General features: G+C 33.5%; 2 protein-coding genes across 3 annotated transcripts; one reads left to right on the top strand and one right to left on the bottom strand.

Moving 5' to 3' along the window:
• The first annotated feature begins 857 nt into the window (after positions 1–857).
• On the top strand, positions 858–10245 carry LOC105211542 (eukaryotic translation initiation factor 4E1). Of its 2 annotated transcripts, none has more exons than XM_011183026.3 (6): positions 858–1058; positions 8266–8498; positions 8871–8945; positions 9007–9106; positions 9170–9257; positions 9320–10245. In XM_011183026.3, the coding sequence occupies exons 1-6, from the start codon at positions 1035–1037 to the stop codon at positions 9478–9480; spliced, it is 681 nt and encodes a 226-aa protein (XP_011181328.1). In that variant the 5' UTR covers positions 858–1034; the 3' UTR covers positions 9481–10245. The 2 variants fall into 2 exon arrangements, with proteins under 2 accessions (XP_011181328.1, XP_028895658.1); XM_029039825.2 differs by lacking the exon at positions 858–1058 and adding an exon at positions 7240–8196.
• LOC105211541 (fas-associated death domain protein) lies at positions 9483–12072 on the bottom strand. Its single transcript, XM_011183023.3, has 2 exons — positions 11507–12072; positions 9483–11443 (listed from the first exon to the last, which is right to left on the bottom strand). The coding sequence occupies exons 1-2, from the start codon at positions 11780–11782 to the stop codon at positions 10952–10954; spliced, it is 768 nt and encodes a 255-aa protein (XP_011181325.2). The 5' UTR covers positions 11783–12072; the 3' UTR covers positions 9483–10951.
• Between the last annotated feature and the right edge of the window lie 2730 nt (positions 12073–14802).

The raw sequence follows: 14802 nt of genomic DNA, 5'->3' as shown, positions 1-14802 counted from the left end.
CCACTACTGTTGTTAAATGAGTTGTATGATAGAACCAAAAAGAAATAAATATAACTAAAAAGAGATAACTTCCAATAAAATACATTTCATCGTTTGGTTTTCTTATAATGGGCCGAATCATTGAATCTGCACCAAATTCGATTTCGATGCGATAAAGATTTTCGATCGAAAATGTTCATGCAATCGTTGATTCCGTCGATAAAATGCTTTACCACCAAGTGGGAACGTAAAACTGTTGCGAAAAATTTGATAAAGTGTCTGTGCTTTACTATTGTGAAATTTCTTCCAAAAAAATATTTAATTCGCCTGAGGTTCTTTGAGAAAATTCTTTCTCTATCTCGAGGTTGGAACTTTTTATCGCTTTAAACATTTTCAATGTGATCGTAAATTTTATTTTCGATACGGTTGCAATGATTCCGACGTAAAATTGTTTTATCGAAACGGATTCAGTGTTTAGTCCCAATATATATAAAGTGGTTATAATTCCTAAAATATAATAAAACATCATATACAGTGGAACTTCTCTAACTCTAATCACCATAATCCACAAAAAAAAGTTCGAGTCAGAGAGATTTTGAGTTATAGAAATTTCCATTAAAACATAATAACATAGAAGGAAATTTGTATGAAATTTGATTTCTAAACGTTATTACCAATTAAAAAGTTCGAGTTATGGAGTTCTTCGACTTATAGAAGTTTTAGTTATGGAAATTTCACTGTATTAAATAAAATGGAAACAAATTTTAGTACTATAACCACAATCTCCGAACGCATTAGAATGTTAAAGAGAAAAACAACCAACTTTGCTCTAAATGTCAACTGACGAGTAATGAACATGAGCATTATTTCTGTCTCTTTTTCTCTGCCAGCTAGAATCGTCTAGCATGATTGAATGTGCAGGAAATTTATAAAATTCGTGGTATAACTGCATTAAACAAATAGTTTTGCACAAACTCGTGTAAATTACAACGATTTCAAATATCAAGTGTATAATTTAAATTCAAACTCTGCGTGCATATCTAAACAAAATAACAATGGTATTATCGGAAACTGAAAAGGTAAGTTTTGTCTAATCTTGACAGCGTGCGCCTTCTTGGTAATACTACAGACAAGTAAAAACCATCGGTATTCGACTAAGCAAAATAATATGCAAATAAGGCATTAGTAAATATCTTTGACTAAAATGGAGGAAGTAAATCTTAAGGATCTCATATTACGTCATATGGTTTTTCTTCATATCACCCCAATTGGATTTATGAATATGAGCGCTAATTGGATTTTGAAGTAAACATTGGGAATAGATGTTAACTTCAAAATCGTTTATATGTATGTAAATTCGTTTGAGCTAAGGCAAGTGAGTTATCGGGGTGCATATAATAACGAATTCTGATATTTACTTTCCGAAATATTCAGACATTTAATTTGTTTAATTTAATTGCAATTTAACAATTTAATTTACGATTATTACTTTCTTTTACTTTTAAATCTTTCTTTCAAAACCAATTGACTCTCCCGGAGTGAAGTTTTGTATAATTTTTCTAAAACAATAATTCAGATGTGAACAAAATGCAACGTTAAACCTTTTAACTATGCAACAAGTAATGTTGTGTTAACAATTACTTTTTGGTACTTGATCTTTTTTTACTACTTAAATTAAAAGTAAAATAATCCTAATAATAATATTTTTCGTTCAACAGCTAACACAATATTTAAAGATTATTGGTTACTAATTTCCAAAATAAATACCCAACCCAGATGTATTTATAAGCTTCAGAAAATTATTGATTATAAGATTGTTTAAAAGAAATGGATAAACGTATCAAATATCTTACTAAAACATAATTTCTTAATGTGATCTTTTTTCAATCAATTGCAAGTATTATATTAAAAAATATTATACACGTGTTCTCTGTTCGAATACCATGTTTACAAACTGATACATGATGTATGTACATGCATACTTATAAATCCAATGATAGTTCTCATATCGTTGTAGTTAAATATCTCTAAAAATAGATTGCTTTATAAATTTTGAATAAATTTTCCATATTTCAACATTCGATCAACAAGCTTTCAAGTGAATTTAAAGACAACATTGATCCCTGATGAATATATCTAGATCAAAAAAGCTTCGAGACGAAATTGCATCTTCTGTTTCTATAAAAAATGGAATTGGAAGGGACATTATAAAAAACCTTGGAATTTCCATGTAAATAGTGAACAAACACGTTAACATTTTTGTGAAATATCGAAAAAAAAGGTTATTAATGTTTTTATCTTTTTAAACAGTGGAATTTCTCTAACTCAAATCACCATAATCCACAAAAAAAAGAGAGCGTTAAAGAGACTTCACGTTATAGAAATTTTCATTTCAACGTAAATTTTTAAAAAAGCTATAATATACAGATTTAACCACAGTTTTAGTTGTTTACTTCGCATAAAGTTTTATTCTTTACAAGTGTAATATCATATTTTTTGTTCGCCTCCATACGAACATAGGGATTCCTTTAAAATGTTTCCTTGATAGTCAAATTTAAAATTTTGTTGTTGTAGTAACGGTTATCTATCCCTGCCGGAAAGGAAAGCATAAATCTAGTTGTCGTTGAGGTCATCTAACGCGAGACCCAGGAAACGTAGGAGGTAACTGAAATTCCCTCTGGTGGTTGAGGGAGTTTAGAGATATAGAAATTAAACAGTAACGGTGAGACGACACCGCCCTTTGGAACCCCCTGTTTAATTTTCCTGAATTTAGATGTTTTACCTCGAAATAATACAGATGATTGCCGACCGTTCAGATAGTTCCGCCCCGGAGAAAGTGTTGTTTGCTCTTACTTATAGAAGTTCGAGTTATGGAAGATCCACTGTATTATCAACATAATGGCCAATTAAGAGGCCGAGGCAGAGGGAGATTGTGTGTTATTATAGGTCCAATCAGTAAGTTTAAGTTTTACTAAAAACATAATAAACAACCTTTCGTTTTAAAAAAATTACTATTAAATGGCAATATCCCTATTAGAATTAGGTCCGGAGATTGGGAAGACCAGGTTAAAATATATATTTTATTATGAAGAATTAATAATAAATGCTGTTTTTTATTCATTACCCATGTTTAGCATCACTCCCAACTAAATTTACTTTGCTTTAGTCTGTCCATAGTGTGTTATCATTTTTTTCCATTTATTGAGCCAATTTATCGACATGTATTTTAGCGAACTCGATGGGAAAGCTTCATTATCTCTGGATCAACATCGGCGGTTTATCAGCTGTTATTGTTGTTGTAATAGTATATTATTTGAGGAATGCTGCCGATTTGACAGTCCTTGGCCGGATAAAATTCCGGGTCCGCTCTTTTACGTAGAACCGACTGTCGTAAGAACGGGTTTAGCAGCTGTTCTTCCATATCGGTTTTTTAAAACCAGACATCTCACAACTGTTCAAACACAAATTTGATCGCAACGTTACAATTCTGATGAAACTACGGTCTGCGTTTGTAGATTTGCGAGTCTACTCCTTTTGCAATGGGGTTTTTTAGGTAAAAGGACTTGGTGCACAATTATGGAAGATCTTCCAATAAGTCTTGCAATTTTCAAAATACTTTACTTTTTATACTCTCGCAACATGTTGCACAGAGTTTTGTTCACATAACGGTTGTTTGTATCACCCAGAAATAAAAGAGCTAGACATGGGGTTGTGTATATATAAATGATCAGGATGACGAGTGAAGTTGAAATCCGGATGTCTGTCGGTACGTCTGTCCGAGTAAAAATTGAGATATCTTGATGAAACTTAGAACACATATTCCTTGGCACTCTGAGAAGGTAATGGGCGAAATCGGACCATTGCCACGCCCACAAAATGGCGAAAACCGAAAAGTGGACGTGGGTGGGTTGTTGTATATACATATTTCGAAAACCAATAAAGCTCAAACCAAACATTCTGCAGTCGTTTCTTTTAGCTACTTTCTTAGTCAATTCAAAAATGAAAGAAATCGGAAAATAACCACGCCCACCTCCGATACAAAGGTTATGTTGAAAATTACTAAAAGTGAGCTAACTCACTAACGTCAGAAACTCAGAAAATGGGCGTGGCGTCGGCCACTTATGAGTCAAACACCATATCTCAGGAACTACTCGACCGATTTCAATGAAATTCGGTATATAATATTTTCTTGACATCCTGATAACAGATGAAAAATGGGCGAAATCGGTTCACAACACGCCTACTTCCCATATAACTAAATTTTTTTCCATCTTTATAATATAAACACTAGGAACCAATGACGATAGGGGAAGAAAACTATTCACAAATACTGTATATTATCTGTGGCTTAACTTGTGGAAAAGTTGTCGAAATCGGACTATAACTTTTCAAGGCCCCGAATATCAAACATGAAGAAAATATAGGTAAATCTCTCAGATATTTTAATGTAATTCAGAGAGAATCTTTTTCTTATAATAGTTTGTCTCTGTACCAAAACTGGTTAAAATTTGGTCATAACTTTTCTTAGATCCCATTCCTAATTATAGGTTTTTCAAAAATACGATGGGCTTTATAAACCGTTCAATATGCGATTTATCTTAGCAAAATTAAGTGAGTATATAGTCTTCGATATATTTTATCTTGTTGGTAAAAATTAGTGAAATAGGATCAGGAATTACCTCAGGCCTCATTTACTATATATGATGATTTTCGATATTCTATTGGACTCTATGCCTATATTCAGTTGCACCCGAACTTCGCCTTTCCTTTCTTGTTCGATTTTTTTAATATTTGCCGCACTTTCGTTAAGCATTGCTAAACCATTTTTTTTCATAAAAAGTGAAATTATTTAATTAATGCTAAGCAATGCAAATAAAATATTTTTTTTTCGTACTATACCCCAAACAACCAATTTCTGGTCTTATTTTATTGTCCACCTGCAAAAGCTTCACATTGTCAGGGAATTTTCAAAACCCGATTTAGCTGCATTTTATTCGATGCGATTTATTCCCGTTTCGTTATCGTTTTAAAACGAAATAATACCGCCCATTTGGCATTCCCATTGGCGTTATCGACATTTATCGAAAATAAATTGAGATTCCCCAATAAGAAATGAGTATAGAAACGACATTGTCGTTTTAATTTCCTTTAAATTTCGATTTTTTGGGATGGATATTTCCATATACTAAATCCATTCGCACCGCCATCTCGCGTGGGATATTTATGATATAAAATTAAAAACGAAGAAAACAATGGTACACAACAAGTCGAAAGCTAGAGCAACAAACGGATACCACTGTCTCATTTGGAAGAATCTGTTGCGTTTTTAAGGCAGTTCGGTACTTAGCTGGATCACCGGATTAGCTGGAAGCGAGGAGCATGAGACATATTTTAGAAGAAAGTTTGGAGGACGCAGATGTATGGCCAATTTTCTTTTGTGCATGATATCCCGTTATAGATTCAAACAAACAAGTTTAACTATAACGATGCCATTATAAAATAATTTTCGATCGCGTGTTAAGTGTTTTTATTTTTTTGTCCGACACTGTATGTAGATAGTATATGCCGATCACAGGTCTGCACTCTAGAAGAGATTTCCGTCTGCTTTCTTTTTCTCCCGTTACTTTCTTTCTCATTTCTGTATATGTACGTATGTGATTCATAACGGACATTGCATTTACTTCATAAGTATATAATTTAGGTATGTGTATGCCATATACCACATACACATTTCTACATTTTTCAGCATGTACATATGTATGTATGTACATAAATACAAATTGTGTTTTTGGGTATGAATTGTTTTGCTTGACCAATATGAATAAAAGAATAAATATTGCATTTAGCTTTATATTTCAAAAATAATATATTTATGTACATATGTATCTTTTAAGAATGGTTTCACTTTTTTTAATATGCAGATTGCAGTGTCCAATACAAATCTTAATAATAGCAACTGAGTTATTTTCTAGGTGTGCAAGCAATATGAACGGTTAAACTGCTGGGCACTTAAATTCCACTATTTCGTTTAGCGCCACTGCTGGCTAGAAATATGTACATACAATTATATTCTTGCTTAAGTTACTTTCCAATCTTGTGCTAATATCTATGCACAGTGTCTTGTAAAACAATTTAAATTTTTCAAGTATTTATACATTCGATTTAGTTACTATTGGATAGTCCAAATATTCTTAATTCTGAGAATCGATTATAATATTTTGTTATCCGAATATCAGAAATAATTAAAAAGTAAAGTGGGGAAAATATGTAAAAGTTAACCTAAATAACTCGCGAAGCTAACCTAAAATAGAATAATAATTAGAGGAATACACTGCGACCTGTGGTCTTTTGTGCTCTCACAATCGACTTCATTAGTCCCAGTACCCTCATGAATTCCAGAATAGTGTTGGGAGTAAGAGAGTCGATGCGCCCCTCAGTTGGGATGGAGTACCAAGATTGTGCTCCTCCTTCTGTGAAGTGCTACACATTCCAGTAATAGATGTTGGAGAGTTTCAGCATCCATGGCAGGTTTGCGATGAGACCAAGTTCAGATTATGTAGATATTTTGTGAGCTTGCAGTGACCTGTGTATAGTCCACCCAGTACCCCTAGTTTTCTTCTTAGGAGGTTTATTAGACACTTGAATCTTTTGGTTATAACTAACCTATTCTAAACTACATTTGTACTGAGCGACAAATTATTTTTGTTGCATTTGAAGCCTAAGTTAAGAATTTACTCTATACCGTGTTCGACGCCATATTTAGTAAAGAGTGGCAGATGTTTGTTAGGGTTTAAATATGTGATTAATGATTTCCCTGTTTTATGCCACCAATAGGTGGTTATGGTTATTAATTTTTGTTCTTATTTGAATAATTATTCAGAATTCTAAAAGTACTGTGTTCAGACTGCAAACAATACACTGTGTATGGTTTTCGGGTACCATATGTAGCTTGCAAAAACGCGAACAACAACAAAGTGCATTTGCTTTATGATCACAAGAGTTATATATCTTTCGTGATACTCTTCTACCTGCCTGTATGTTTGTGCGCCTTTCTACCAGTTCGCCCTGTTGTAGTTTTACTCTCTCTCTCTCTCTCTCTCGCTATGGATGCACGATTCTTTCCTCCCCGTTTTCTTTTCTGTTCACATCGGCTGGGATTACGCTCTTTATATGACGAATCTGTATATACATGTATAAGTTGGTTGTTTGCTGCCTGTTCAATTGTCTCGTAGTTTAGTTGCTGTCGCGCCGGCCCGTTTAATCACCGCATACACCGCTCACTGCGCATACAGTACTCGGTGTTCACTGTTCGTTGTCGCTGGAATAAAAACACTTTTTGGAAATCATCTAGTTTGCCTTGCGTTCATGTGTTCAAATGTGAAAATTTATTAAAAAGTCTATTAGAATTTTAATTAAAAATTTCGTTTCACTTCAGTTTGTTTCGTTCACAAAAATTTTCTCTCAAAACAAAAAATAGCCAAAAATATAAAACTCGATTTGGAAATTGAAAAAACCCCGATTAAATAAAATTCGTGAAAGCAAAAAACCGAATTCAAACCCGAATTGCTATTGCAAAGCAAAACAGGAAAACAACAACAATAACGTACAGCGACTCACATTTATACGTTTCCAAAAAAAGAGAACGCTGTTTTTGCAACTCAACACAGCCACGAGGCCATCGAAGTCGCCAAGGAGCTAAAACAGAAACAATAGCAACGCCCGTGACAACAAATACAACATACACCAAACGATATCATATACTGCTGATTTTATAGTCACCAACCATTCAAATATCAGCGAGTCTTTTGAGTAGTAAATCGTGCATTACGCCAACACTAAGAAAAGCAGACTGTGTAACAATTTTCAACTCAAAAGCAGAACAACAAGAGTGCACTGTATCAGCTTCAGTTGGAAGCTTGAAAGTCGAATTGAGCGAGTGAGCAGTGCCGTCAGTGGGGTGCGTCTTTCGTCCGCTACGAGCAACTCGCAATCACTACTGCTTGTACGGCAGCAGACAGTATTAGCAAAGCGATCATTACACTTTCGCTTTTCGACATAGCCTATATACTGATAACTGCTGCACCCCTCCGCAAAGTTAGCGCAGCTCGATAGATCAGAGTGTTTTTACTGTGCATTTCATTGTTTGATATTCGTAGCATGATGTTTCAGAGCGAATTCCATAGGAAGAAAAATTTCGCTAATCCTAATTTGTTCAATGTAATAAAATGAATTTTTGCATTAAAATTTAATATTCATACAACTTCAATAATTCATTTGCGCTTTCAGAATTCCACTGCTGCGGAAAAGACTGCACCTCCTCAGCAACCAACACCTGCAAGTGGTCGTCCTGATTCCAAAGAGGAAAACAAGGAGCAGGAAGAAGTGCGTACGGAGCATCTCTTCAAGCATCCTCTGCAGAATACTTGGACTTTGTGGTACTTGGAGAACGACCGCTCAAAATCATGGGAGGACATGCAAAACGAAATAACCAGCTTTGACACAGTTGAAGATTTCTGGAGGTTAGTAATTGAGTAAAGTAATTAAATATGTGTATGTACATATATATATTTATAAACTCGACTTCATGATTGACATATCATATTTATCATTAATGAAATGTAAAATAGAAGTTAACGTGTAGCGATTAAATTAAAGTAACTTGTAACGAATTCGAATCCTTTTAAGGATTGTGATTTCAAAATTATTTAGGAAATATAGAGATGTTCCAGTAAGTTGACAAGAAACAAATAGCAAAATAAAACTTAAGATATTCGAAAGCAAAATAAAGATATAATCTACAGTTTAATAATTGTAATATAAAAATATTGTATTTATTCACGTAATTGCTACTCTATTTATATGTATTATCTTGTATTTATCTTTATCTACAGTCTCTACAATCACATCAAACCCCCATCTGATATCAAATTGGGAAGCGATTACTCGTTATTCAAGAAAGGAATCAGGTATTAGGCAGTTTTTTAAACCACTTATATTTTTGTATTTCTAATATTGCGGCATTTTTAGACCCATGTGGGAAGATGCTGGCAACAAACAAGGTGGTCGTTGGGTTATTACACTAAATAAGAGTTCTAAGGCAGATTTGGATAATTTGTGGCTTGATGTTGTAAGTATTTGAAAATTACATTTTAAATTAACTTTTTGTATTAATTACATATTTTATATGCAGCTCCTTTGCTTGATTGGTGAAGCGTTTGATCATTCAGATGAGATTTGCGGTGCTGTGGTCAACATACGTGGCAAGAACAATAAAATTTGTAAGTTGTGTGATGCTTGTGATGTTGCTGTTCATATAAGAGTGGTTTTCTGTTATTTGCAGCTATTTGGACAGCAAATGGCAATAATGAAGAAGCCGCATTAGAAATCGGAAATAAACTGAGAGAAGCCTTGCGTTTGGGTCGTCAAAATTTGCAATATCAGCTGCACAAGGACACAATGGTTAAACAGGGTTCGAGTGTAAAATCCATTTATACTCTTTAAAAAGTGTATGTACGCGCTTGTGTAGATTTAGCTAAACACATCTCGACACATTTACATACACACGCGCTGAATCATCAGTTAATCGAGTCAAGAATTTATATATTGTACTAAGCCTACGTTAAAAAAAGTGAATTCAGAGAATCGAAGAACTACCAAAAAAAATTTTACACAACTAAAACCCCAACCCACAAATTAACCGTTGTATATAAGCGCCACTAACCCTTACATACCGGATTTCATGGCCATGACAATTCGAATATGTAGTCGTTCCGGCGCTGTTAAAGGATTAATTCTTTTTGAAGCTGTATATGCAAGGAAGGAGTAAATGGAATTAAAACCCACATACCATAAAGCAAACATCAAAATAGTGCATATGCAACATAAATTATACAAGAGATCTTTGTTAAATGAAGATACAAATTTGTTTTACTGTAGGAGTGATCGAAGCAGAAATAAATATGTGACTGCAATGACTACGTGTCCCAGACAATTTAGTGACGTAAAAATGTATAGCACTGTAAAAGAATTACTTCGAATTTAAGAATTTAGAAGTGTTATGAGACTGCAAAGCAGGTCTTTCAGCATTAATCAGCAATCGCAAAAGAGAATGTGCATCAAACTTGAAAATTTTTAAACGCGAAAACGTCTACCGTCATTATTTACTGGAAGTAGCCAAGTTCGCATACAATTGTAGTCGCTATCGAATCCTATGCGTGTTATAATGTAAACGATATGGAATTAAACTAATAAATTTGATAAAATATACATCTTCCTCTTTTAACTTTCTTAATTCTTCTCAATTTTGGTAGGTATTTGGTCTATTCTGAACAGGTAACTATAAATTTACAATAATATTTCGAATGGGTCGGACCAAAGGGAAAGGGGTGTTAGATAAGTTGGGTTCATTGGGCATTTAAAGAGGTGACTAATATCATGCGAGGACTAATTGCATGCAGGACATGTATCTGGATGTCAGAGTTCAGTCTGGATAAGTAGGAGTTTAACCTGCTACAATATCCAGAGCGAAGATGCGCAAGGGTCACCCTGGTTTCACGTGGCAACTCGAGCTCTTCGTCTGCTATGGTATTAATACCTTCGGCGCTAGGTCTCGAAATACGGGTGACCACCTAAATAGTAACTTTGTTTGAAAAAGAAGAAATTAAAAAGGATGTACGTATACTACTTCTTTCTTATCTAAGAGCCAATTATTTTGGGTAAAAAAAGTTTTGAGTTCTGTTCTGTTGGATAACTTATTACCACAAAAAAAATGCTGAGGAGAATTGGAAAGTATTTTCGTAACTTGACACCATTAAAACAATTGCAATAAAAAAGTTACTTATTCTATCACAAATTATATATAATTAAGATGATTCTCTATATACAAATATATATAATATAGTTTAGCGCAAAGAAAAAATCATACAAAATATTTGGTATATTTGGAGGACTTTTTACAATGGACTAATAACAATCAATACGACAATATGTCGTCAATTTTGCGACGTAAATCTTTTCGACGAGATCGGTCCAATGCATCTTTTATTATCCGTAAATGCGTTTTTGGATTATTGCACTCATCTTCTTCAAATAATTGCAACACCTTGTATACTCGAGTACTTAGGTCGCGAGGATACTGCAGCTCGATTTCATCCATTGGTCCTTCACGTAATCCCAGTTCTCGACCGAACATTCGCCAATGCGTACCTAACTGTTGTGAGAGCATTTTATAAATTGCCCTACGTTTATTCTCTGTTAAAACACATGGATAAATGTTCGAATTATTTAATCCGGCGGGAGGTGTATTTGAGAATGCAGTTTCCCCCGATGCAGACCGCCTTACATTGTCGTATGTAATGCTGCCGTGCAGTGTCGGTGGAGTTATGCCATTAATTGATAGTTTGTTCGACAGTTCATTGGCCATATGCGTGCAGTGATACTGATTGGTGCCCTCAATATCTTCATCCTAATTATACAAGTGAAAATATATATTTAACTATTTTACTATATATTCAGCTGATAAACATACACTATATGGAGGAATATAACTGTCTATTGCATCGTCTAGTCGTTTGTATCCTAGATTGCGAAGCGGCTCAACGTTTTGTTCAGAAATTATATCTCTACGCTCTAGGCAGTCAATTAAATCAGCCATGGTTCTAATGCATTCGTATCGACGTGGGGAATTAATGTCATTCAAAAATATGGATTTGAGTTCGGCCACAAAATCTAGTGAAGACGGTTCTTGCATCGCAAGGTCTTTTAGTAAATCATAAGACCAATGTTGAGGACCAATATCTGCCATTGTATAGTTTATTCCAAACCAGCACAGATAATAAAATGACTAATAAATATGTTCACTTTAGTTAGAGTTTAGAGTGTTCCCAAAGGTTAGTTATTTTTAGAAACCAATTTGATAAGTACTCTATTGCATAGCACCGAAATCGATTATAACATCCCGAGACGAAGATACGCATTAACGTTATATGTACAACTTAATCAATTAAGTATTAGATAAAAAAATAGCCAATAATAAAGGTTGTAGCGCTTATACCAAGATTGATGCAACTTTTGTAATAAATTCGATACTCATAAAACAATTAGTCGATATCGAAAGTGCTCTTTCTATAATGAAATCGATAATTGTTAGAGCTGTGTTGCCAGTTTATTTGTTAAATAACTAATTTGTCATATAAATATTTGCGTGAAGTTCGAGCAGCTTGTGCGTAGAATTAAAAGGAAAAAAATATTTTAAGCTTATCATAACTAGGACGTTAAATAACTCTACGATAAAAATACGGCTGGGTTTTAGTATAGCATCCCACGATTTCAGGGGTATAGCCGCAGAAGGCTTAACATTTTCGAGATATTCGCGTTTAAAGTTTAAAAATTCGCGAATTTTAACAGGATATTTCTCGCTACATAGTGAATTTTTAATTTATATTTTGCACTTATTTCACACTTACACTTCACTATTTTCTTTCTACGTATTTATTTTATATTAATTATTTAAAAATTTGCTTTAAATAAGCATTTTTATTCAATGCTATTAATTCACACGATAACATAAAGGTTCCATTTATATACTATTTTCAAGTTGCCAAGCACTCACACTTTTTTACTACCGTCTTGCTCTCAAGTTTTTCAGTCAAGAAGCGTTTCAAGCGTTGATGATCAAGGAATTATCAGCTAAGTATAGAGTTCTTTAATTTTCAAAATACAAATATCAAAAATTTAAAATTAATGAAAAATTCTAAAAATTAATGATATTCTACCTTGAAGTTCTACCCTGAGTTCGATCACTGGATTGTCAAATAAAAGTCACATTTTAATGGCTATACACTAACCTTTATTTCTAATTCCTTATAACTTAACACTTTATTACTCAATACACTACTTTAAGCAGAAACTACATAGATCGCAAATAAAAAGGGTGTATGTGTATCAGCTTGTACACAGCTGTCAACGTATTCAAAAGCGCATTTATGGAGTTGCTCGATATATACGCAGTCAAGCGCATTTTTTCGCTTTCGCATTCGCATTCGCATACGAGAGCTACATACGTAGTTTCAGCTTTATGGAGCAAAGTGTATTCAACAAAGAGAACTAAGTATTTGACATACCCTTGTTTGACAATAAAATAGTAAACAATTCATGTATTTGTTTACATTAACCCGGCTTTTATATCTTGACCAATATAATATATATTTTTAAAATTCGTTGCAATTGGTCAGTTGGAGCACAAAACATTGGTAAATTGCTTTCATGAGTTGTTTTGCCCAACCCATTTTCTTTTATTAATTTAAAAAATATTTTTTTTTGATTTGAAATTCGTTTACTTTTGAATTTCAAAATTTGAATTTTTGAATAAATGTATGGGTTAAATCAATGGCAACATACGTGTTAAATTCGGGTAAAGAAAAATTGAATGTCATATACTTAAGCAAAAACTACATAGCTCGCGAATGCGAACGTTTGACAGTTGAGTTAAATACACATGTTCTTATGAGATGAGCTACATAGCTTTCGCATGTTTTCACAACCAACGCTACGAATTTCGAACTCGGATTCGAAGACGCACAGAAGTTGAAAATTTTCATCTTTCATGCGCTAACACAGCAACCTTCACATTCTTAAGAATAGCAACCAACATTATGTTACTTACAATCTTGTGTGTTTTAATTATTTAAGCCCGTTTTCTTCGCTACAATATAAGTATTTTTGTGAAATATAATATTTATTAATTTATTAATAATATATATATCAAATATTGAAAGTAATTTTTAAAGATTAGTTTTAATTAACAAGGTAACAGTTTAAATTTTCCTTCCGTTGCTTAATTCGAGGTTTGCTATGTCCATTGCTTATAAAAATCAATAAAAATTTAAAATCGACGTCCATATTATTTAGGTCGTTTTCAAAATCGCAAAAAAAAGGTGTGTATGTGTATCACCTTGTACACAGTTGTCAACGCAATCAAAAGCGCATTTATGAAGTTGCTCGATATATACGCAGTCAAGCGCATTTATTCGCTTTCCCATTCGCATTCGCATACGCGAGCTATGTAGTTTCAGCTTTAGTTCACTTGGTTGAATACACTTTGTTATGGAGGTTTTCGAAATATACGGAGTCAAGCGCATGTATGAAGCTCGATTGGTTAGAAAAATTGTAAATTTAACAACTAAGGAAAGGCTAAGTTCAAGTGCAACCGAACATTTTATACTCTCACAATTTATTGATATAGTTTTATTAAGATATCACACAATTTGACCCATTTATTCGGCATAAAGTTTAATAGAATAACGAAAATCATCATATATAGTGATTAGGGCTGAGGTAATTCCTGAACCGATTTCACTTATTTTCACCACCAAGGTACATTATATCCAGGACTATATGCTCACTTAATTTTGCTAAGTTAAAGTCCACCGGATTTAAAAAAAACACCTATAATTAGGTATGTGGGAGGTAGGAGATGTTATGACCCGATTTTTATAATTTTTAGAACTTAGACACTCTTAGACGAAAAAATTTCCTCTGAATTACATTAAATTATCTGAGAGATTTACCCATACCCTTGGGGGCTGAGTTCATCATGTTCGATATCCGGAGCCTTGAACAGTTATAGTCCGATTTCGACAATTTTTTCACAAATGCATCCACAGATGATATGCAGTATTTGTGTAAAGTTTTCTTCCGCTTTCTTCGTTGGTTCCTTATGTATACAATTTAAAGTGAAGGAATCAGATGGAATTCAAAATTGAGTTATATGGGAAGTTGACGTGCTTGTGAACCATTTTGCCCATTTTCCATCATGTGTACCAA

The sequence above is a fragment of the Zeugodacus cucurbitae genome, chromosome 4, assembly GCF_028554725.1.
Source record: "Zeugodacus cucurbitae isolate PBARC_wt_2022May chromosome 4, idZeuCucr1.2, whole genome shotgun sequence".
Lineage (NCBI taxonomy): Eukaryota > Metazoa > Arthropoda > Insecta > Diptera > Tephritidae > Zeugodacus > Zeugodacus cucurbitae.
Note: the sequence above shows the minus strand (reverse complement) of the source record. Positions and strands in the feature narration are given on the sequence as shown.